General features: G+C 34.1%; 2 protein-coding genes across 2 annotated transcripts in view; one reads left to right on the plus strand and one right to left on the minus strand.

Annotated features, from left to right (window-relative positions):
• The first annotated feature begins 612 nt into the window (after positions 1-612).
• On the plus strand, positions 613-21,218 carry LOC139998516 (myrosinase 1). Its single transcript, XM_072023127.2, has 9 exons — positions 613-795; positions 5,795-5,857; positions 6,255-6,370; positions 6,450-6,583; positions 7,670-8,346; positions 8,448-8,598; positions 9,288-9,529; positions 9,855-10,013; positions 20,724-21,218. Exons 2-8 carry the CDS (start codon positions 5,808-5,810, stop codon positions 9,973-9,975), a joined length of 1,491 nt encoding a protein of 496 aa, XP_071879228.1. The 5' UTR covers positions 613-795; positions 5,795-5,807; the 3' UTR covers positions 9,976-10,013; positions 20,724-21,218.
• Positions 18,123-22,256, minus strand: part of LOC139986429 (uncharacterized) — a 62,838-nt gene continuing 58,704 nt past the window's right edge. Inside the window, exons 9-10 of the mRNA XM_072001755.1 lie at positions 19,847-20,066; positions 18,123-19,425 (exon numbers count right to left, since the gene is read on the minus strand). Of these exons, the coding sequence (XP_071857856.1) occupies positions 19,137-19,425; positions 19,847-20,066 (509 nt within the window). The 3' untranslated portion in view covers positions 18,123-19,136. The remainder of the gene's footprint in view (positions 19,426-19,846; positions 20,067-22,256) is intronic.

Raw genomic sequence — 22,256 nt, forward strand, 5'->3', positions numbered from 1 at the left:
TCATTGGAAATTACTCACGCACTTACATATCTACATACATTTTACAATCCTGTTGAGAATATTAATAGTATTTTGTACACCATATAATACTGATTTCTACTGATCAAATTTATAGTCTCTTCAGTCTCATCTTCTTCGTTTGAAATTTACTTTAACATTTGTTAGAAATATTTTAAATAATTTAATATACTTTTTTAAGATTTTTCATAGAATTCTCATCTTTCAAATTCTTATTTCAACATATATTTTTAGATAGAATCGTATACTTGTATTATTTCTAATTCATTTCAATTATTACAATGTATATGCAATATATTGCAATATGAAATATATATTTACTGCATGACGCATTGTAGCATACTGTATCAAAATGTGCGTATTTTTAACTTTTTTTGCACAACGTGTGTCGTAAGGGAAGCGATATGTATGTATATTACAAACTACTGAGTCATAGTTTCTTTTACCGGGAAGGAATTATTGAAAACTTGACAGAATGTAATCTTTGTCAGGCAATTTCCACTGAAGAATTGTTCGGTCAGAGTGCGCCAGTGAGAGAGACACGTATATTCATACATATGTAGATATCCATATAAGTAGAGCCTCAAGGAGAGATTGTTTAGTTTTAGTTTCTCGGTAATACCGTTCAGTCTCGAGTGTCTACTTGTAATAAAAAAATGTGCATTATTGTGAACTGCTTCATAAGAAATTGCGGTTTCGTGATTTTACGTTAGAAGCGATTATTTGTTAATCACCATCGATTATCAAATTTTGTGCAAATCTTTGAAACACCAAAAGGTATTTCGAATAAAAAATATTTCTTATTTTAATATGTAAATAATCAAAGAACGGAAAGCTAGTAAATGTAAATCGATTTCTGAATTTGCTTTAGTTGTTCAATTATGTTATGAATCGTTCGATGTGCAGTTGTATAAGCCAAATTTATAGTAGATTTAGTAATTTTAATCGGTCGACTGAAAGATAGTATCTCGGTAGAAGATTGAACTACCTACGAAATATTATAGGAATCGCTATACTTTAGATATTTTAGACATTCTTTCGTATTATGCACTTTTAAATGTCTCGTAAATGAATAATAATCCACAGTTGGTGGATGTGCTTTCAAGACACAAAGCGAAGCAGACAGTATGTTAGTCGACATCGAATGTGTCGATAAGATGCAAGCAATCTCTCTTGATTTTTTATATCATGGCTATAAATCGCAAAACACCTAACTACGACTCATGTTTTCTCGTTAGGATACATCTCAGTATATCCGCAATTCTTCTTCTTTAGATGTGCCTTTACTATATATGTAGCTAGGTTTTAGCAACAGATTTTAAGCAAAAATACATCTTAAGATTTTGAGACTCTGAAAAGTGATTCATAAGGAAAGGAAAATGAATTTATTTTCGAAAAATATTCAATAGGGAGATTTATAGGAAGGAAAAGAGACGGCTACATCCAGTAAAGTGAAATCTACGAAAACGAGGGAATTGTGTTCTTGTAATATATTATTCCAAAACGCACATTCGTGATTAAGTGATAATTGCGTAAGGAATCGATTCAACTTTTTATACGATAACGTTTACGAATATTTTTATTATTAGGGAAGAAAGGGTAGACAAAGAATGCTGAAGCACCCTTTTGAAATACGTTTTAACAGCGGAATTTCCTTTTAAAAACTCGAATAACTTGGAGAAACTTTATATTTCACTAACTTTAGATAAACTTACTGGTGCATTAATAATTTTTCTTCCTAAAAATGTTACGGTCTACGAATTCTACTGAAAGTCTCGTGGCATGGAAGCGGTGATACTCTTTAAAAGTTACTTCAAATATTCAGCGTCGTAATATACAACGAATGTATCTGTTGTGGTTGCAACGTGGTATTGTGACATTTATTTTACTTTTAATCATTCAACGACAGTTCTATTTCGTTTCAACTCTGTCCCATTTCGTTTTCCACATTTATTTGATTTATCCTTCTCGTTTATTCGATTTATCATTTTCGTCATTCTATCAATCGTGCTCGTGTGATTTGTTCGATATAAATTTTCGATTGAACAGTATGTATAGAGGATACGTAAACATAAATTCATCGACGACATAGAATACAGTTTTGTTGTCCTATACGAACGTATTGGCCTACGATAAGTGGAATTTCGAGTACAACCAATGCGTACGGTAATCTGGAAATAAAGCTAGGATTAATGTTATCTTCAAGTTCGATCGTTTGTCCAAATAACGCGATAATACGTATAGTTGACATCGTACCACGTTATCGCGATTCTCATAAAATTACCTGATTTTTGTTTCACATTGGTCACCATATCAATTAATAAATGATAAGAGATAAGTAGAGCCGAGTAAAACTTGTAGTTACTTGCTAGGATATTTTATACAAAGCTTATGTAAACTTTATAGAAAATTTTAATCAGTTAGACAAAAATGTTGTATTCAAATTATTATCATAGATTAATTTCTTGATTGTTCGATTAATTATTTCTATCATGGAGTGAAAGTACTTGATTCGTTAATAAATTTCTACGCGTTGGATTTATTTAATGAACAACGAATATATCATTTTGTTTCTACTACCCTCTGCCAATGAATTAAGTATCTTATTTGCCGCATCACTTCGAAATTTTTATCATTTTAATAAAAAAATTTCGATAATATACGCGTGTTTTTACGTTCTATAAATTATTTAACCGTTATTCATAAAAAGCAATTTTCCAAATATAATATCGAGAGAATTTACATTCGGATATTAGTAATACAATAAAATTCCAATAATTTCAAATATCGTAAACCTTGGCGAAACTGTAATAATTCCTGCTACATTGTGAAAGTGATCCGCGATCTAATACGTACATCAACAAACGATTCTTTTACTGGAAACTTATAATATGCAACTTTCCTCCGCGTCATTTTCCTAGCAAATCTACCACATAAGTCATATACGAAGATCTTACCGCTTCTTCGCAATTTAACATTGCATAGGTAAAAAGTACTTTTAATCAACGCTCGATGCTTAATTATTCGTATTCTGTTACCATCGAGCCTCTTTAAAATTCTTCCACGATCAATTTCTCGTTACAATCGAGTTGCGAAAGGAAAGGGTATCGTAAAATTCTATCTGAAAGTTTCGCGAGTTCAATGAATCGTATATACGCACATAGCCAATCGGCAGCACTTTATCTATCGAACTTTTCTCCGTGTTGACTCGAAACGCGACGAAAACGTTTTTATCGTATTATCCGCAAGAAAGAGGTGAATTAGCTGAGACAATTAACAGAATGACAAAGCTCTGGCTGCCGCGGCAACATTTCTTAATCATATTTCAATTAAGAAGGTCGGAGGTGTACGTCAGCGCAGAAAATTCCATCGCGTTTCCTTTAGCGGCATCGAGACGCCGCCGGTAACATCAGACGAAAATCTCCCGTTGTGGAAGAAAAGATTTTAACAAAACGTCAGTTGCTCTAATAAATGTAACAGATTTTCATCGAATTACGGTGAGATTTATTTTATCAATAAAATTCAACTGTTTCGCGATGTGCTAAGAAAGAAATTTGAAAAAGGACCATCTATTGTATTAGGTTGTGTAATAAGTTCGCTCGTCATCCGATATTATTGGGTCGGCAACTAAGTGATTGCGGCTTTTGCCATTAGGTAGTATTGACAAAATCCGCAATCTCTTAGTTGCCGACCCAATACATTGTAGGGGTTGTTTCACGAGTATAAGACTGCGTCTCATAGTTATAAAACGATCCAAACCTTTGAATTCGTATATTTTATGGTTACCGTGATTTCCATGTTTGATACAGTATTGAAAAACTATTTATGCAATAAAGTTTTTCGCACGAAAGAAAATTTGAGAACGCTCCTATAGTTCTGCAAACTATGCGAATTTCGTGCATTTTTCTATCACTCAATTCCCTATACCATTGTTAAATATATAAAATATCCGAAGTACCTATAATACTTTTTTTTTTTTTTTTCGCGGAGGAAACCTTCATAGGCGCCGGGATTCGTACCGGCTAAAATCTCCACGGTGACCGTACTTGGTGTATGGCGGAAGGGGCCCTAGAACCGCTCATAAGCATAAGGTCACGAGCCCCCTTCGCGCCGAGTTCACCTCGAGTTATACGAATAACTTATAATACCTGTATTGTAGCGAACCTTACGTTCACTAGGTGGGATACATTTCTACTTACGTCGTATTTCTCTAATTGTATTGGCGAAAATGTAAATGCACACGAACATTCGCAAACTATTAATAATTTGTGAATAACGAGAAGGAGAAGGGTAGGATCAAGCAATTGAAAGAATTAAATATATACTGATCACTAACCATGTATTCCAATAGAAAAATGAAGATACTTTTGAAAAAATGGTGCCGGCCAGTATAATTTCCAAACATCTTATTTATAAAATTATTCCTCTTATATGTTTCTTGCCATTTTATCACACCCTGACACAAAAATATAAAATGTCATAAAAGTTTGTCGAGCACTCGAAGTTTTAAAGATAATCGACGACACTCGTCTATTTAACTAGAGAAAAAAATTACCCGCAATGGACGTTGATCGCGTGTGTCTCGATCACGTGCAGGCCGCATTCACGTGCAACGTTCGAATGACTGTCGTTCGCATGACGGAATTACGGTGGACCCGATATCTTCCAGTGATACGCGACTGTCGCTCGTATAATGTTCCCTATCCTCTGCCGAAGAGAATACCCTGTGATCCACTTTCTTTGCAAACTGCCGTAAAGCTGCGTCTCCTGTGCACGCCACGGTGAACGTACAACGTATTTCGTATCGGGATATCGAGAAACAAAATGGAGAACGTAGAAAGGGAGGCGGTAGGTGGTATCTTCGCGGCAACAAAGTTTTCGAACCTCCACGCGTATTTTTCTATCCAGCTTATATAACCTTATAGCCGAATGTTTCGCGGAGATTACCTGTCAGGATACGTATTACCCGCTGGAATGATTTTTCTCGAGGTATTTCGAACGGAGAAACAACGCGTTTCGGCGAATGCCTTTTAAATGCGTCCGTTTGTCTTGTTTCTATCTGCCATGTCTCTCACTTACGTAACACCTTCACGTCCGGTGGTTATCAACGTATGTATAATCGAACGCAGGCCAAATGTTAGTGTCCTGTGACACCACGTTAGTGTCACACGCAAATTGATCTTTTACGTAAAGTTTACGAATTTGAAATTTGTTATCAAAAAGAAAACGTCAATTACTGGTTAAAGTTACTGGTAAATTTATGTTGATAACAAGATGTTAAATATTAGTACGAGTACTATACTTCACATGCATGAAAATTCATAGTCTTTTTCAATATTCGTAGTTTAATATAAGTTGTCTAAATATATATATATAGTTTGTTTAGTTTTTAAACAAAAAGCAAATATGTTTACGTAGAAGTTTATCGGAGAAAATATATATGTATATGTCTGGAAGTATTTTATAGTATTACAAATGTAATTAAAAAGCAATTATAAAATGTTTCAAAGATTGATAAAATAAAGTAAATTGATAAGAAATTATTTAAAAAATAATGTGAAAAGTATTTAGATATGGAGATTATGTGAAGATATTGATAAGATCCTTAAACGTTCAGTTAATTGAAAAGATATCAGTTTGAATGGAGGGTGCGTGAGTGGGCATGCGAATGTACAAACATTCCAAGAGCTACGTATTATCAATAAGATTCGATAACATGCGAAAACAACATGTTAAATATATAAACAAATTGTAAGAATTGTGGATGTATTTATAATTTTCAAGCAGATATGTCAGCCACGCTCTCGCTGGGATCCAGTATTCTTCTTCTACTTGCAATGTGAGTACTTAATTTTCTATTCTTCTTTAGGAAAATTTTTCCAATATTTAAGTACACTTATAGAAATGTTCAAATAATAATCTAACGATCATGCTAAGCAGAAACAAAGTTTTTAAGTGAAAATATATCAAATTCTCTTCAGTTCCAATTTTATTTTTTAATCTTTCTTACGAACGACTACTCTCAAATTTTCCATTAATCGATGTTTCGATAATCAATCGTTCTATTAATCGATTTCTTCCTTTTCTCTGCTTAGCTATGTTTTAAAGAATACCGAAGATTCGGTAAATAAATAAATTTTCCATTTACAATCGCGACGATCAATTCAATGCAGTTTTTCGAACGGAGATCGCTCGTTAAATCATCGATCATTTTTTAAAAGTTCCTTCTTTTTTAGCTCTGCATGTGCCGAAGATGCAGAAGATAAGGACGAATATTTGAAATTCCCGCCCAACTTCCTCTTTGGAGCTGCGACAGCTGCATATCAAATAGAAGGTGCCTGGAATGTGAGCGGTAGGTTGATCAAATTTTAATTCTAACTTCCAAATCTGTGAATTTTTCAAATAATTTTCCTTTCACGTTGAAAACGCAGGTAAAGGAGAAAGTACTTGGGATCGATTCGTTCATGATGGTACAGGCCGCGTTTACAACAACGAAACGGGAGATGTTGCTGCAAACTCTTATTATCAATACAAGGAGGACGTTGCTATTCTGAAGAAGCTAGGGGTAAATATATCGTAATACACTGTTAATAGCAGTGATATTTTTATTTTTGTTCTTCATTTTTGTACAAATGCGTTGTTTACCTAAGTCTCTAAGATGCTTATTCTACTTGCAGTCCTGTAGCTTTGAGTTCAACCGTTTCCTTTGATCCCTTGTATCTCTATTTGCATGCTCTATTAGTTAATAATATGTAATTTTTTATAAAACTTTTGGCGATATAATTGGTTGAATTTATTTCTTAACTTAAGTGTGCAAAATTGTTTTCATATATATCATAACATGTCATTCATATTGTACAGTAGAATAAGTGCTGTATACGTATGCATAATAAAATTCTTTACTATTTATTTATTTATAGGCACTTTGTATTCTGATCAGATTGAAAGCCTAAGTAGATAAGGAGTAATTTTATAACAACGTGTAACAAAATGGTAACTCTTGATGGCAATTAATTATACCAGATATGTGTTGTAATTGTTGAATATTATAGGAAAATAATGAAACCTCCTCCTTTGAAATTATACGCGAATTTGCTGTACGTAATTCACACAGCTTACACGGAATTACATATGTCAAAACGTCACTTCTAAGTAACGGAGTTGCTCGGAACGTGCCAGTTGTTGCTCGATTTAAAAAGCTTCACCTTCGAGTGACACGTTTCAGTTTCCAGTATAATTTAATACAATTCTATACGACTCGAACGTTTCTACATTTAGCACAATAGAAGTATCGTAATAATCTAAATTAATAACATCGATTATATCAAACTTCTATTGTAGCCTCTCATATAGTGTCCAATTTATTTCAATACTGCTTTGATTCGCGTCAAAATTCAGATCAAAAGAACTCTTGTAAATCTTCACGTAACTACGTATCCCTTTTACACAAATAAATCTCCTAACTTAGGCTTTACTATTTTAACAGCCCAATTAGGTCCATGGAAATCCAGAACCTATGTATTCGTGACTGCTAGACTCATGAAATTCAGGATCAAAGTACCAGTGCCTACCATTGCTGTTTGGTCATCAAAACTGCCGATATATGTAGATAGTAACAAAACCAGCTAATTTTCTTCTTACATTTCAACAGTTCAATTCGTATCGTTTCTCCGTGAGCTGGACACGAATCCTGCCGACGGGTTTCTCGAACAACATCAGCAGCGATGGCGTCCAGTACTACCATGATGTGATCAACGAGCTCATAGCAAACAACATCGAACCAATATTGACCATCTACCATTGGGATCATCCGCAAGTTCTTGAAGACATGGGAGGCTGGTTGAACGATGAAATGGTCGACTGGTTCGGCGATTACGCGAGAGTCATATTCAGGGAATATGGATCGAAAGTGAACAAATTCATCCCGATAAACGAGCCCATCGCTATTTGTAAAAATGGCTACAGTCTTGGTATACACGCTCCTGGCAAAACTTTGCATGGAGTCGGCGAGTACTTGTGCATGCATAACGTGTTGAAATCGCACGCCAGAGCCTATAGGATCTACGAGAATGAATTTAAGTACATGTATGGGGGCCAAGTTGGTGTTCTGATCAATTTAAACGCCTATATGCCGCAAAATCCTGACTCCGCCGATGCTGCGGAAACGACTTTTCAATTCAACGTTGGTTGGAGCATGCACCCGATATACTCCAAGGAGGGCGATTATCCACCTGTGATGAAAGAATTGGTGGGCAGCAAGAGCGCAGAGCAAGGTTACACGAAATCTCGTCTACCCACGTTCGATGCAGAGTGGATCAAATATATAAAGTATTGAATTGTTTTATTCTTTTTGAAGCGAAATTGGAGTGTTTGGTGATACAAACATCTATTATCAGTAATTATATCTGATATTATTTTTATTGTTACAGTGGAAGCTCAGACTTTATGGCTGTAAATCATTACACCGCCAGGCTAGTTACAGCTGGTACTATGGGACGTGTACCATCCCACGAAAATGACCAAGGAGTGAAAGAGATTATCGATAGTTTCTGGAAATCGTCAGCTTCTGACTGGTTGAAGGTATTCTTTTTACATTTGAATCTTGAGTTTGCTACTTGAGTAGTTAAAAAAAATGATCTTAATTTCTTTTGACAAAGAAAATAATAAAAAAGAAAAATAAATAAATAAAAAGAGTTTGAATGAATTATTAAAGAAAAGATTCTTAAGATTCGAACTTTATAATTGCAATTTTTCTATCGTATTGTATATTATACGAGTTATGAAAGCAATAAAGATTGGTCGAGAGTTACGAGAGAAAATTTAATTAGATACGATTTAAACTTTTTAAATTCTACTGGAAAATTTTACTTGAAATTTTTTTTCGTCCTATATCCTTCGTTCTATAGGAAAATGGAATATTTTACAACTAATATTTTAACAGTATGTTTCAATAACACTTTTTCTTTATACGAGATAATAGTTATATTTTTAGCAGAAAAATTACCAGCGATTATATTGATATAAATATGCATAATACACATAAATTATTATAATTACAACGGTATGATGGAAATAGATAAATATATATAATTATATTTCTGTCGTGATAGGAGACGACATGTAATTTAGTAATTGTAAAAATTTCTTTGTGCAAATTAAGATAAATTTAATAAATAAACATACGTGCTTATTCATATGTTACTTACATGTCACGAAAATAATTAATGGATAAACCGCGTGTTACAGTAATCTTTTGTTACGTGTTTCAGGTTGTACCCGAAGGTTTCCGATATGTTCTCCGTCAGTTGGCGACAAATTACGGCAACCCACCGATGTATATCACTGAAAACGGTGTTTCCGATCACGGAACACTCAACGACGACGACAGAATCTATTACTATCGCGAATATTTAAAACAAATGCTTCTCGCTATTCACGTCGATGGTGTAAACGTAAAAGGATATATGTTATGGTCGCTTCTGGATAACTTCGAATGGGACAGGGGATACAGGTAAGCGATCACGAAATTAACATGAGAGTACAATGACTTTTTTTACATTATAAAATAGTTTAGAACCGTGGATATAAAATTAACATCTTGAATTTATTCATTTTTTTTTTAATTAATTAATTAGCAAAACAGACGAAACACAGTAAATACAGATTTAAATAAAAGATACAGATCTGCATATTAATTATTAATATCAACAAATACAGAAGCCAAGTATCCTAAGCGATATATGTTGCACTTTATATGTTGCAAAATATATTTTTTGAAAACTTGCAGGATATTCATGCCGATGGAAACGACTAATAGCACGTATTATAATTTCTAGCGAACATTTTGGTATCGTCTCTGTCGACTTCAAAGATCCAAAGAGACCACGAATGTTGAAAAAGTCTGCTGCATGGTGGCAAAATGTTATAACAGCTGGAAAAATCGATAGGAGTTGTTAAAATTTCTGCTCACCTTAAATCATATCCGATTTATATTCGTAAGTATTGCGTACAAGATTCCGATCATATTAATAAATTAATTTGTACAGAATAATTTATGAGCTTTTGTATGATGTTTTATTCTCAGAAAAGTTTTCTTTTTAGTCAATTGTTTTCATTCATTTTACATTCAAATCTTCCGAAACAATTTTATATCTTTGACTTCATTCATGTTTATTTTCTTCGGCTGGAAGTTTTAATAATTAAAAAGCCAGCGCGGATAAAAATTCATCATCGGTAAATAGGTTTTAAATTTTTAAAATGTATAACATTAAAGAAGTATGGGTAACAAGATGGGTGGAAGAGTAGAAAAAACTATCTTTTGTATATAACAACGTGATATGTATATAGAAAAATAATATTACAACATAAAAGGTAAAATTTTACCTTGACCTATGAGTGTTAAGTTCATTAATATTAAATTAATCTATTATCTTATGTTCGTTGTTTTGTTTCAAAATTGTATTATTTGTATGAAAACACGTATACGATTTTTTTCCTTTTTCGTGCCATCAAATAACATTCTCAGCTTCACGAGGAAGAACTTCATTCAACGGACATTTATCCATGTTGCGTTTATATCCTATTCATATTGGAAGATCGAATCGACCAAGGATGAGATAAAGCGCCGGCTACGAAGGCCTAGAGATAAGAGGTAAAAATTCGGCTTGTAAATGTTCGAGTGCCTATCTCGTTTACGCACATTCTATACAACCAATAGTTAACGAAAACGAAGAGAAAAGCAAAATAGCGGATAGTGTTCAGCTTAACGCAGTTGTTTCCCAGCAATTATCTTATAGCATCGTGCATGTAACTCTCAAGATTTCGTTGAACATCGTACAAAACAATCGAATGGAGGTGTATGTTGTATATAAATGAGGTGAAAAAATACATACCTACTTACATTCACGATCAAATAAATATAGTTTCGACGTTATTTTGGTAAAACAGAATCGGTTGTTAGATTTTAAACTTGCTTATCATGCTCTTCGTTCGTGGTTTTTATTTAGCTTGTGTCAAACCTCCAACGTTACAGCTATAATCATCATTAGTATACACATTAGATTATATTAATAAAAGGATTAAATTGTTATTAGTGATAAAGGAATTAATAGTATTACTATAGATGTTTCTTGAATGTTTATGGACAATCGTATATCGCAATACACCTATTTAAATCTTCAATATAATCCAACTTTACTCTTAACAATGTTTGGTACTCCCGAAGATATGTTCTTATTTCTACCTTACATTTCGTATCGTGCGATTCGCGTTTACTTTAGGCAGTCCATTCCCCTTTTATAAATAACATGATATACCTGTAGTTTCGTACAATCTCGATATCCACTTTCAACGCGAGGTTTCTCTTTCTGGTTTTCAAGGGGCCATGCAAACAGAAAAGAGCGTAATGGTGTACGCGCGACGACAAAAAATCGAGCGGAATAAACTCAGCCGAGCCTGAAGCCGGCTGGATATTCTCAAGGAAATCTTTGTTCCCCAGAGTAAATATCACGTTTGCGTATAATATATGCAGAGAGGCCGAAAATCTGTGCTCTGGAATCCCATGAGAGGGATTAGCTATCGTTTATCCGGGAAGGAGTAAATTCAGAGAATTCAGGTCCGCGAGAAGTACCGCTATATCTGGTTAATTTTATTAAGGTAGAATTAGACGATGAGAAAACAAGGATAAATGTTTCTGGAAATAGGCTAACGAAATTGCAGACCGACAAAAATAAAGAGGAATTACGCGAAAGAAAGAGGAATACGCCAGAACGAATGGTAGACAGGAAAATGAAAAGAGATTATCGCGTTAAATATTCCACGCGTCTATGTTAATCCTTTCTGTAACATTGACGGCATCAGTTTTTCCTAGTCTTTAACGATGCGAGCAGTTTTCATTTTTCATACAAGCACGAGTCTCTCGTTTACAGTTCTTGGCGGTATAAAATTCTGGAATATGTAGAATTATGTATGTAGAATTCCTTCAGTCGACCCTATCTACACCAGACTATACACATATATAATAATAATGTCAATATGGAAATGACTAGGTTATTATCTTCTTTCTTTTTCTTACTTTCTTTTTTCGAGGGACCCATTAGCCCGAACTAATGGGATATGTGGGGCTAGCGAGATGTTAATTCCGGCCCACTAAAAACCTTATACCTTTCGTAAATGGTTATCATCCTCCCCTGACACTACTAACGCACTAAAATTTATTATCCATCGTGCTATTATCTATCCTAATGTCAACATTTTGTTATTGAATCAATTACTATGGCTGAAGGAAAAAGATACGAAGGAAAAAGATGTACATAAGTGATCAGAAGATAAGAATTGTAATTTATGATAAAATACAGATTTCCTGGTGATATGAAAATGTAAACTTGTTTTATTACCATTAAGATTACAGCTCAGCGGTTTGTTTTTTTTTCTTAAAAGTCTAACTTGCAAATGAAAAATTTTGCCTTTACGTCATGTTGTTTAAATTTAACAATGTGTATATATAAATATATATACATATTTACAAATGTAAATAATAACACGTTGTATTGTTTATGCCTGATGTTTCATCATACCTATATATATATATGCATATTACGTGTCTTTTGTATATAATAGGCACAAACTAAATTATTCTCTGTTACTGGTTACAATTATAGTCATAATTATATGATAAGAGTATGACGAAAGTATTTGTGTTTTACTATTCTACGTATCTTCTTCTTCTTCTATCGAAACGCTCCTATTTTATTATTCTTTGCAAAACTCACAGGAACCCAAAAGTTTATTCTTCCAAAATTTATCACCCACTACACTCTCATCCGACCAATTAAACACTATAGAAATATTTTTATTGCTTAGAAAATTCACCAGAAATTATTTACCGTTTACAGGATAACATATAAATGTTTTCTCTTAATCAGTAAATTACAAAATAAAAAGGTACTAAGGCTACATGGTCGCGTATATTGCAAGAATGTTGTGTAATAATTGTAAAACGCACGTATACAAAACGGGTTCAAATATTGCAATATGTAATAGTACGTAACGAACGTGTGACATTAAACATACCAAACTCAAAGTAACACGAAAAATCATTTCAATTCATTTGTTACGAAGTTAGAAATTATTGAAGATCGAGGCTAATTTGAAAAATTAATACGGGCTATTTTATTTCTATCACAACTCCTCTTACGTACAAATCCAGAAATACTCTTAAAATACTTACTTATGAAGGATATTTTTGATTAAATTTAGATAGTCTTTCCGTGAACTCTTCCCATTTTATCATCCGCGTAATAGCTCGAGATTTTATGTTTCCACCGTAACAGTCGATAATTCGATTAAAGAAACTAGAAGAACGTAACTTTTGAAGGGTATACAATGGCTAAAATACGTATGACAATCGAAGAATATCAGAAAGATTTTCAAGATGTTTCGCAGTGTGTAATTGTAAAAGTTCGTGGCGACGACATACAAAACAATAACGTTGAGAAAATCGTATGAAACAATAGCGAAGCAGTTTCCACTATTCTTGCTTCTTTTTCTCCTTTTCTGTTTATCACTGCTCGAGTTGATTCCGATACTTTTCTGAGAAACAGTCGCGCGCCATTATCGTTCGGCGACATCGCGATCCTTAAAGGCGTTTGCCTTTGCCTTTGCCTTCGCCTTCGAGAACAATTGGAAAGTCGTTCGAGATGCACGGACGGCGCGTTATCAAACACAGAAACAAAGAAGTTTGCTGTAGCGTAGATTGTGCGAGCAGAAAGCGCTCGAAAAGAACGGAAGATGCCATCTTTCATCGAATTCTGATAGTCTTCCTCCGATGACTGCGATGAAGAAGTTCGTTAATTACGTTGTAGTTGTTACTACAAGTCTACGGTAGTCCTCTACTTTGGTGTATGTATATGTCGGCTTAACGTTATGATTAAGGGTAGGGGCGTGTAATGAATCTTCATTGGAATTGGCCATCGTAGTTATACAATCGAGGTAATATCGATTAGCACAAGTGTGAGTATTACAGAATCGACAAGTAACCGCGATGATTAGACGCTAATGACAATGGTCTTAGGTTCGATAACGCATTCGCGATCAACGGGATAACAAATATACTTTCTTCCAAAGTCTAAGTCGGACTCGTGGTTAAAAACGTGAAGTATCCGCTGGCGAGGTCGCACGAGAATGCGCGTCTCCGTCACGGTGATGCTACAGAGGAAAACTATGATGGGGTATGTCTCAGAGCACGAGATCATCGGATTCGTCGAGGACAACCCTCGTTCGGAAAGTGAGGGAAATGGACGTTGCTGTTAATTGGTTAATTCCTATGTTGGTGGTTAGAAAAGGATGTTAGCCGCCCTTAAGAGAAAGTTGCTAGTGGGAAGCGTCGTACGTGAAGAAAGCAGATCTCCCGTATGTTCCCGTAGTAGGTGATAGATTTCCGCACTGTTAGGATAAAGACTGTTTGTCAATTTGAAGGACCTTAGTTAACTAAATCCTAAGATATATAGCTATCGATATAGGGTTCTCGGGCTAGCTGAACATATACTGTGAAGATGCATCGACATCTGGCGATCATCTTGCCCGAAGAATAGGGTTTGTGTGTGGCGAGCCACGGGGCAGAGACCATTGCAACGTTTATTGTTAAGTGTCGGTACAACTATTTCTTTTTAAGGAGAACTATGCAATTATTCTATACCTCTGTTAGGTAAAACGTTCATCCCGCGACCGCGGCTACGTTCGGCGACTAGTTGTCGCCTTGAGCCCAAGCTCATTATCGCAAATTTCGGACAATTATAATCGGGTTGCTTATAAGATTAAAGCGTTACGGATATTCCTAATAATTCCGAAGGGAAGGCCCGGTGTACTTTCATTTTCGACATATATATCATATCTACTTATTGCTTCTGTTAATTATTGTTCCGTGATTTGTTTAATTATAAATATATATTGTCAAGATTTCAAATTAGAGAATTTCTTTTGGTACTTTCTAAGTGTTCTCTCTTGTGATTGTCATCGTATAAGTGAGTTAACGTAAGACATATGAAATACATAATGTGGCACTTTTACTTACTATTTCTTGTATAACAACTAAGTGCTAGTAGAAAACAGAAACGTAGAAGTTGCAAAGGTAGGTTAATTACCTGCAAAATTACTTCGCTTAATTCGATCACGTATATCGTATAATAACGTACATCGTAAAAGGATTTTCGTACTTACGTATTATGCTATTAATGGCGAAATCACGATGGAACTGTTTGTTCGTTGGGAAATGCATTTTAGACAAAAAGGGAACGTTTACTCTGCGACTCTTTCGCTGGAAACGGGACATTATCTGTTTGTATGCTGCAAAGTATTAAAGTAGGGACATTATAGATCTTCTGAAATCGTTAATTTGATGCAAAACGTTTAATATTCCTTCGAAATGTATAAGTTTAAAATATTATTGTATAACATGATTACGATTGCACGAGCCGAGTCAAAACATATGGAAAACTCAAGAGCAGCTGATTTAGCACATTACAATAAAAAGAAAAGTTCGTGTAAACATATACCCGATCTGACCTTGTTTTTGAGTAACAACTTGTTTCGTGTTGTAATAGTTGTTTATCTATCTTGGGAGAAATTGCTCGAAGTGACCATATCCAGCTTCGATAGGATCGTGAATGCGACGCATCACAAATTGTCGAACTTGTTCGAACAGCTTACACGGATTTATCGGAAACTTAGGGCTGTCACGTTGACGAAAAGTTTCAACATTATCAACTGACGTTCTATAAACAAGAGATTTTAAATACTGACATAAACTCCAACCTAATCCCTTAACTAATAACCGAATCCGAGTCAGGTCTGAAGAGCGAGCTAGCCAGGAAATAAGGTCAGCACCATTTCTATCCATTTGTTAGGAAATCGTTGATCTAAGTAATTGTCAGCATCATAAAATACGTTGTAACTCGAAAACCAGATCATATCGGATGTGTGTTTATATGAACTTTGCTTCTTATTTGAATGCGCTGAATCAGTCCCCGCGTGTTCTCACTTACCCACTTTTACGCACAGATATCCTACGCGTTTTATCGTATACAAAGTTTTAGATTCCAAGTCAAAATTTCTCCTTATGCTCATCTCATGTTCAGAATTTATATCAGTCTTTGTCTCTTCTATTTATTTATAGCTTTACGCGTTTATATCTTTATACGTTTATAAGTCTAAGAAATTCTGATTTTACTAACATCAATAACTTTACGAAAACATAAAACACCCAGCGTGTATTAGTACGCTCTTCATAAGGTTTCATTGCGTGTTATGATCGCTGGCAAAAACACATGAATTCCCGTGCAGGCCTTCACCTCGAGGGTCGGCAACGTGGGGGTGGCCACTTGCAGAAGAGGTTTTACCAGTCGTATTGAACTGACCACGATCTTTGCAAGCTCAAAATGTTTAAACCACCAATCCGTGTGTTTCTTCCATGCCAAAAATTCTCGTATTGGGGACTATAAGAGCCTCATCTCGAGTAGTTTAGGGTCAGTGTTCATCGATAGTTTTTCACCAGTCCTTGAATCATTGTCAACTCAGAAACATTCACATCAACTACACTCAGTTTTATAACACAGTCCATTCACTAGTAAATATCGCAATTCTTTATACTTGCAAATGATCCTCGCCATTCTTTATCTTACGGGCTAATTACATTTAGTAGCCTCTTAATTTACTGGCAAATACTTGTCAGCTCATCATTGCATCGGCAAATAATCTTTGCTTCTCCGTCTCTCAAGCTCTATCTCTAGTGTCTCGGACACCCTCTATACTCGTTCATTTGAGGATTATCCATAAAATATGACTACATATATGTATAGAAGATGATTTACTCGTTTGGGACGAGTCATATTTCTTTTCTGATTGAAGCAAATCAAATTGAATTAAATAATAAGAAATTTGTCTATTTATTTATAATATTTGTTACTTTCTGTGTAGTAAAAAAAGTTTGATCGATAACATCGATAAGGTAAAAGCTTAAACGCGATAATGAGATGTTTCGCGGAAAATTTAAGGAAAGACTTGAGCGGGAAATGTTAAACCGTTTATAACTAGCTTTCCAATCGAGCGTTCAACTTCACCAATAAATGAAGTTGAAACTCTTCGAGAGGAACAATCGAGGGACATTACTCTCAGGTACTGGCTCTGCAACAGTTCAAACCGGAAGTTGTGACGGGATAATAGAAGCTTAAGAAGAAATAAAATGAAACAGAATGGCTTATAGCGGAACATAACGGATCATTTCTCTTTCTGAGAATATTTCTATAGACATTAATTTTAATACGCAAAGATTAAATGCGAACAATTTTGTAATTAACGATTGGAATCTTCTTTCTATGTTTCTCACAACCCTACTTTATCAATGTGTTTTATGAATAGGATAAAAAAGATATCATGTGAACATAAATCGTTCGAATCATTATTAAATAGTTATAGCGATACTGCAAAATACTATTCAAGTACATATTTTTTGTTATTATAAAAGAAATTATACGAGATGTTCGAGGGTCGAGAGATGTCGCAGCAAAGATTATTTTTTATTTGCTGATAAGGATAATTTGCATGACAAATAAAAGAGATGGCAAAGATTATTTGCTACCAAATAAAGGGTTACTAGAATAATTAGCTCGTAAGGTAAACGATGGCAAGGATCACTTGCTGGTATAAAAATTATAATATTTATTAGAAATATGTGAGATTTATTAAAATTTCGTATAGAATAAAACGTGCAGGATATATGTGCGCAACAGAAATGTTACTGTGAAATATTCTTACTATAAAGATGTCTTATAATATAAAGACGAAATAGATCAGTCATTCTTATCCATCTGTGTGGTCTATCTTTCCCAATTGAGATTTTCAAAAGTGTATTGTAATTTGTATGAATGCCGTTGCTAAATTGTCAAATGAGAATCTGAAATGCAGCGATCGCTCTAAAACGAAGAATACTTATCTCTTTTACGGTTTTTGTAATTGGTATTGCCAAGCTCTTGTAAGGGAAAATCAAGGGAAATTTCTATACAGAAAAATATGCCATAAAATATATCGAACAAATAAAATGGAAGACGAACTTTGTAGAGTAATAAATTTAATTCTGCATTTTGTATTTTTACTACAATTGTTTAACAAAGTCTAAAGCGATCTACGTTTATGTAAAATTTCTTCTTTATTTTTATATACATAATAAGACGTCAAAGTCTGTAATCCATACGTAAAATATCAGAATACAATGATAAAAATAAAAAGTGTAAGAACGTTACTACAGATTATTGTTTCCTTCAATAACTCTACATTAATTATTATTATATTTATCTTTGGTTTTACGAAATTTTCTATATAATTTTGTTTCAATTAAAGAGAATTTATTTCGAATAGTAAAAGCAACGTTTTCGATTTTTTAAAATTCCAATGTGAATCATCATCGACGCTTTGTTTTACGTAACGGAACAGTATGTGTAGACTTTTATTGCCTAATCTGAGATATCATCGCGAAGAACAGGGACTATCTGATAATCAGTTGCTTAACATATTGCCAGCAATATTGATAGATCCCTTGTAATAGGAGGTTTCAAGTATTTCGTTTTCGTTTCCGATAACAGAAGACGCGTTACAGTTAAAATCAGTTAATTCGGGAATAAATGAAACAATTTCACGAACGCAAAAGACAGATGTAAATATTTTTTATCTATCTATATCAGTACTTTAACACTTTATACTTTGATATGTCTATGGTTTCAACGTAATTTGTCCTTGCCCTATCTCATTCATCGAGCGAAAAGCGATGATATCATCGATTGATATTAATTTAGACTAAACTTGGCGCTTCGTCAAAACATCTCGATCAAGATATTAACGATGTATAAATGGGATTTCAATTTTGTTCGAACCTTTTTTTATATTTGAAAGATTTTTCGTGCCAGAATCGTTAGTCTTGTGACGAGGGTAACCCGCCAATTATAAAACGCGGGATTTCCGAAACGAAAATAGGTAAAATTCATTCGTTGAAATGAGATGTTAAACACTTGCGCCACTTGACCTGAATTGTGCCATAAATACTACTCTTTAATTACTTGCGTCATAAATACTTAACTTATTTTTTGCTTATCAGTTGATCTGATCTTCTTATGAACGTAGACAACAATCTTGGCAATTAGATGAAAGGTATTTGAAGCGATCAAGAAAAATGTGATCGTTAAAAACACTACAATATCCATATCGCAACGTTGATACCAAGGCTGAAAAGCTAGACTACTGCGAAGATGAGGGGCGCCTTTCGTGCGTACCACGTACTCCGTCCACCAAACGAGATTCTCCACCGGATCGTACGGTGTATCCTGAACGACATTTCGGACGTAAAGCATCCTTTCTTTGTATCTGAAAACAAGCATACTAAGTTCAACCGAAAATCACATCACATAGTACATTATCATCGACCAATATCATTGAAAGATTTACTAGAATAATCTAATAGCTAAAAGGATTTAAAAACACCGTTCTATTAATTCTTTTTCCATTTTGAATACTTTTCGATATGAAAATGACTTGATTGCTTTCCTTTCTTTATTCGGATGAATCTACAATCTCGACCAACTTATAGTAATAATACTTTAGAACACAGAAAACTTTATTCCAAAAATTCTGATTGTTTGAGATCCAAACAAATTTTTCCAAAAGAATCGTGTGATTACAAAAACGAATATTCTGAAACTCGTCCGTCATTTTCACAGATTAGGTAGTTCTAGTGTTAAACTCTTAAAAATAGCACAATTATAACAGGAAGGTAGTTTATACTCACTTTTTGTTAGTTATAAGCTCTGTAATAGCATTTTCAAGTTCATCTTTCTTAAGTGTTGTAATTTCCAAATATTTTCCAATGCCCAGAGCTTGCATTCTGGCTACTTGATAATCTTGATCGGCCAAAACTGCGAAACCGAGAACTGGTACTCCGTAGTGGATGGCCTCCTCGCTGCTCTGCAGGCCTCCTTGATAAATGAACAATTTGATGTTCGGATGAGCTGCGAATTAATATGATTCGTTAGATCATTTTACATCGAGGAATAATATCTGCGATGTATAAATATTTTATTGAGAATAAGACCATACCGAGAATGGTTTGTTGTGGGAGCCATTTTCCGATGTAAACATTATCGGGTTTTTCGGGTAAATCTTCCTCGAATTTCCAGACAACTCTATAAGGTAACTTGGCGAACACGTCGCAGAACATGCGTCGGATCTCCAGTGGTAAATTTGCACTTCTTGCGTTACTACCAAGACTAAAGTAGATGAACCCATTTGTGGCGCCATCCAAAAATACTTGTAAGTCCTGTGACAAAATAGATCATCCTGATGAAAGACACGTGTGTGTAAAAGAGTAAATTTTATATAAAAAATAATAACTAAGAGGAAGCTATTTCTATTATTATTGGGGAATCTTTGAATACTGATTTAGAAGAATTTATGAGTTAATTAACAAGTAAAAAACTTCAACACTAGTAAGAAAATCTTGATTCTCCTAATGCATCTTACCCAATTCATCATATCGTTTCATACTACTGTTTTGCTGTTACCATTCCTATACAATTTATAATTTTACTAAACATACAAGTAATAAAATTGTATTTGTGCTAGATAAATCCTTATTTAATAAACACATAAATTTTCTGTTATTGTAGAAAACTTACCTTAGGCAGAGGTTTCGGCTTTGATTGTACGTGGGAGGATGTAAACGTGATCATGTTCGCAAGTTTCGGTCGAGCCGGTGTCAAAACGTCGGCCTGATTGATGAAAAGCATGCTAATGTTCTTCAATATGTCCAGGACTGGTGGCACAGGCCCAAAATATTTTTCGGCCAATTTCTGATGGTATGGAACCAACTCATGATAGACGTAATACACGCAACGCCACATGTTGACAAAATTGCTCAGTCTCTTGAAGAACGGTAGATTCGTACCTGTGTTGTCTTCCATTTCCCACGTGTACTCGTGAGAAGGAAGAACCAATCCACCAAGAGCGTGTTCGTTAACGCCAACTATTCCTAATGAACTTAATCCTACGTCATGCAAAATGTAATGAGGGTTTAGTATAATCTATTAATCTAATCACCCCTTATCTAAATGTTTCTATAATTATTAAGTTAAAAATTAATACGGCAATGTTAATTTCAAATTGTGTAACCTTAATCCTTATAATAATATGTAGAATATATGATATGCCTGATTTTTAATAGAAACAGAATCACGTGTTAAAATATACGAAATCTACAAATAAAGAAATTTTGCTATCCAAACTGTTACGAATCTAATTTATTAGCCGGAAAAAATAAATAATTCACTAATAATATTATAGTTTCCCTATTTACATATCCTTTATTTTTTGCATGTAGTTTTATTTTTGTTGAAACTAAATCGTATCATACATGTACAAGCACTGAAACTGACGTAATTGAAATAGATTTCTTTTCATCGTTAAATTTTGAGTTCACAATTGAAGAAATTTTTGGGTAAAGGTTGACACGGTTAACAAGTTAAAATGAGATTTTCTATAAATATGAAGCGCGTACAGTGGAAGGCCTTCACCTGCGTAGCAACGCAACGTCTGAGTTGCATAAAATATGCACCGATATATCCACCTCATTTACATGTATTCTTATCGAAATACAACCATTGCAGCACTTGTAAAAACAGCACAACATACATATTCCTCCTTACCACGTTGAGTATAACTAAAATGTTGTATTTATGTAGTCTAATTATTTCAACTTCTCAAACTATGAATTCAAGTGGTTTCAATTTTTACAGTTAGTTCAGTTAATTTCATTTTATACATTTAATTTTTTTGTATATAATTACAAATATTGTATATAAAATTATATGGTCTTGCATTTACGTTAAGCAGTCTGCCAGTTTTTCTATGAGCGTTATCGCTCCTATAAATTTTGTATTTCGTTTCCGTATAACATTATTTTATTTTTCTAACTAGTATGTAACATTGGGTCGTTGAGATTGGCAAGAATTGATGGTATTTTTATTCGTTAGCTAATTCGCTGTTTATATCTGCAGTTTGTGAAATTCACTTTTGTTCCGTCTCGATTTCAAGCCTTTATGTACCCAGTACCTTCTCTTCCTTTTTCTATCATCTTCCTGCTCATCGAGTAGGTCACGATACTATTGTAACCATTTCTTTTTTAGTAAATTTCGGTTTTTGTG

Source organism: Bombus fervidus, chromosome 1 (genome assembly GCF_041682495.2).
Source record: "Bombus fervidus isolate BK054 chromosome 1, iyBomFerv1, whole genome shotgun sequence".
Taxonomy (NCBI): domain Eukaryota; kingdom Metazoa; phylum Arthropoda; class Insecta; order Hymenoptera; family Apidae; genus Bombus; species Bombus fervidus.

Excerpts from the sequence above, each read along its gene's own strand:
- LOC139998516 (XM_072023127.2), top strand. The coding sequence starts at position 5,808 with ATGTCAGCCACGCTCTCGCTGGGATCCAGTATTCTTCTTCTACTTGCA. Across the intron at positions 5,858-6,254 it reads ATTCTTCTTCTACTTGCAAT|CTCTGCATGTGCCGAAGATG; the intron begins GTGAGTACTTAA and ends CTTCTTTTTTAG. Across the intron at positions 6,371-6,449 it reads AGGTGCCTGGAATGTGAGCG|GTAAAGGAGAAAGTACTTGG; the intron begins GTAGGTTGATCA and ends TTGAAAACGCAG.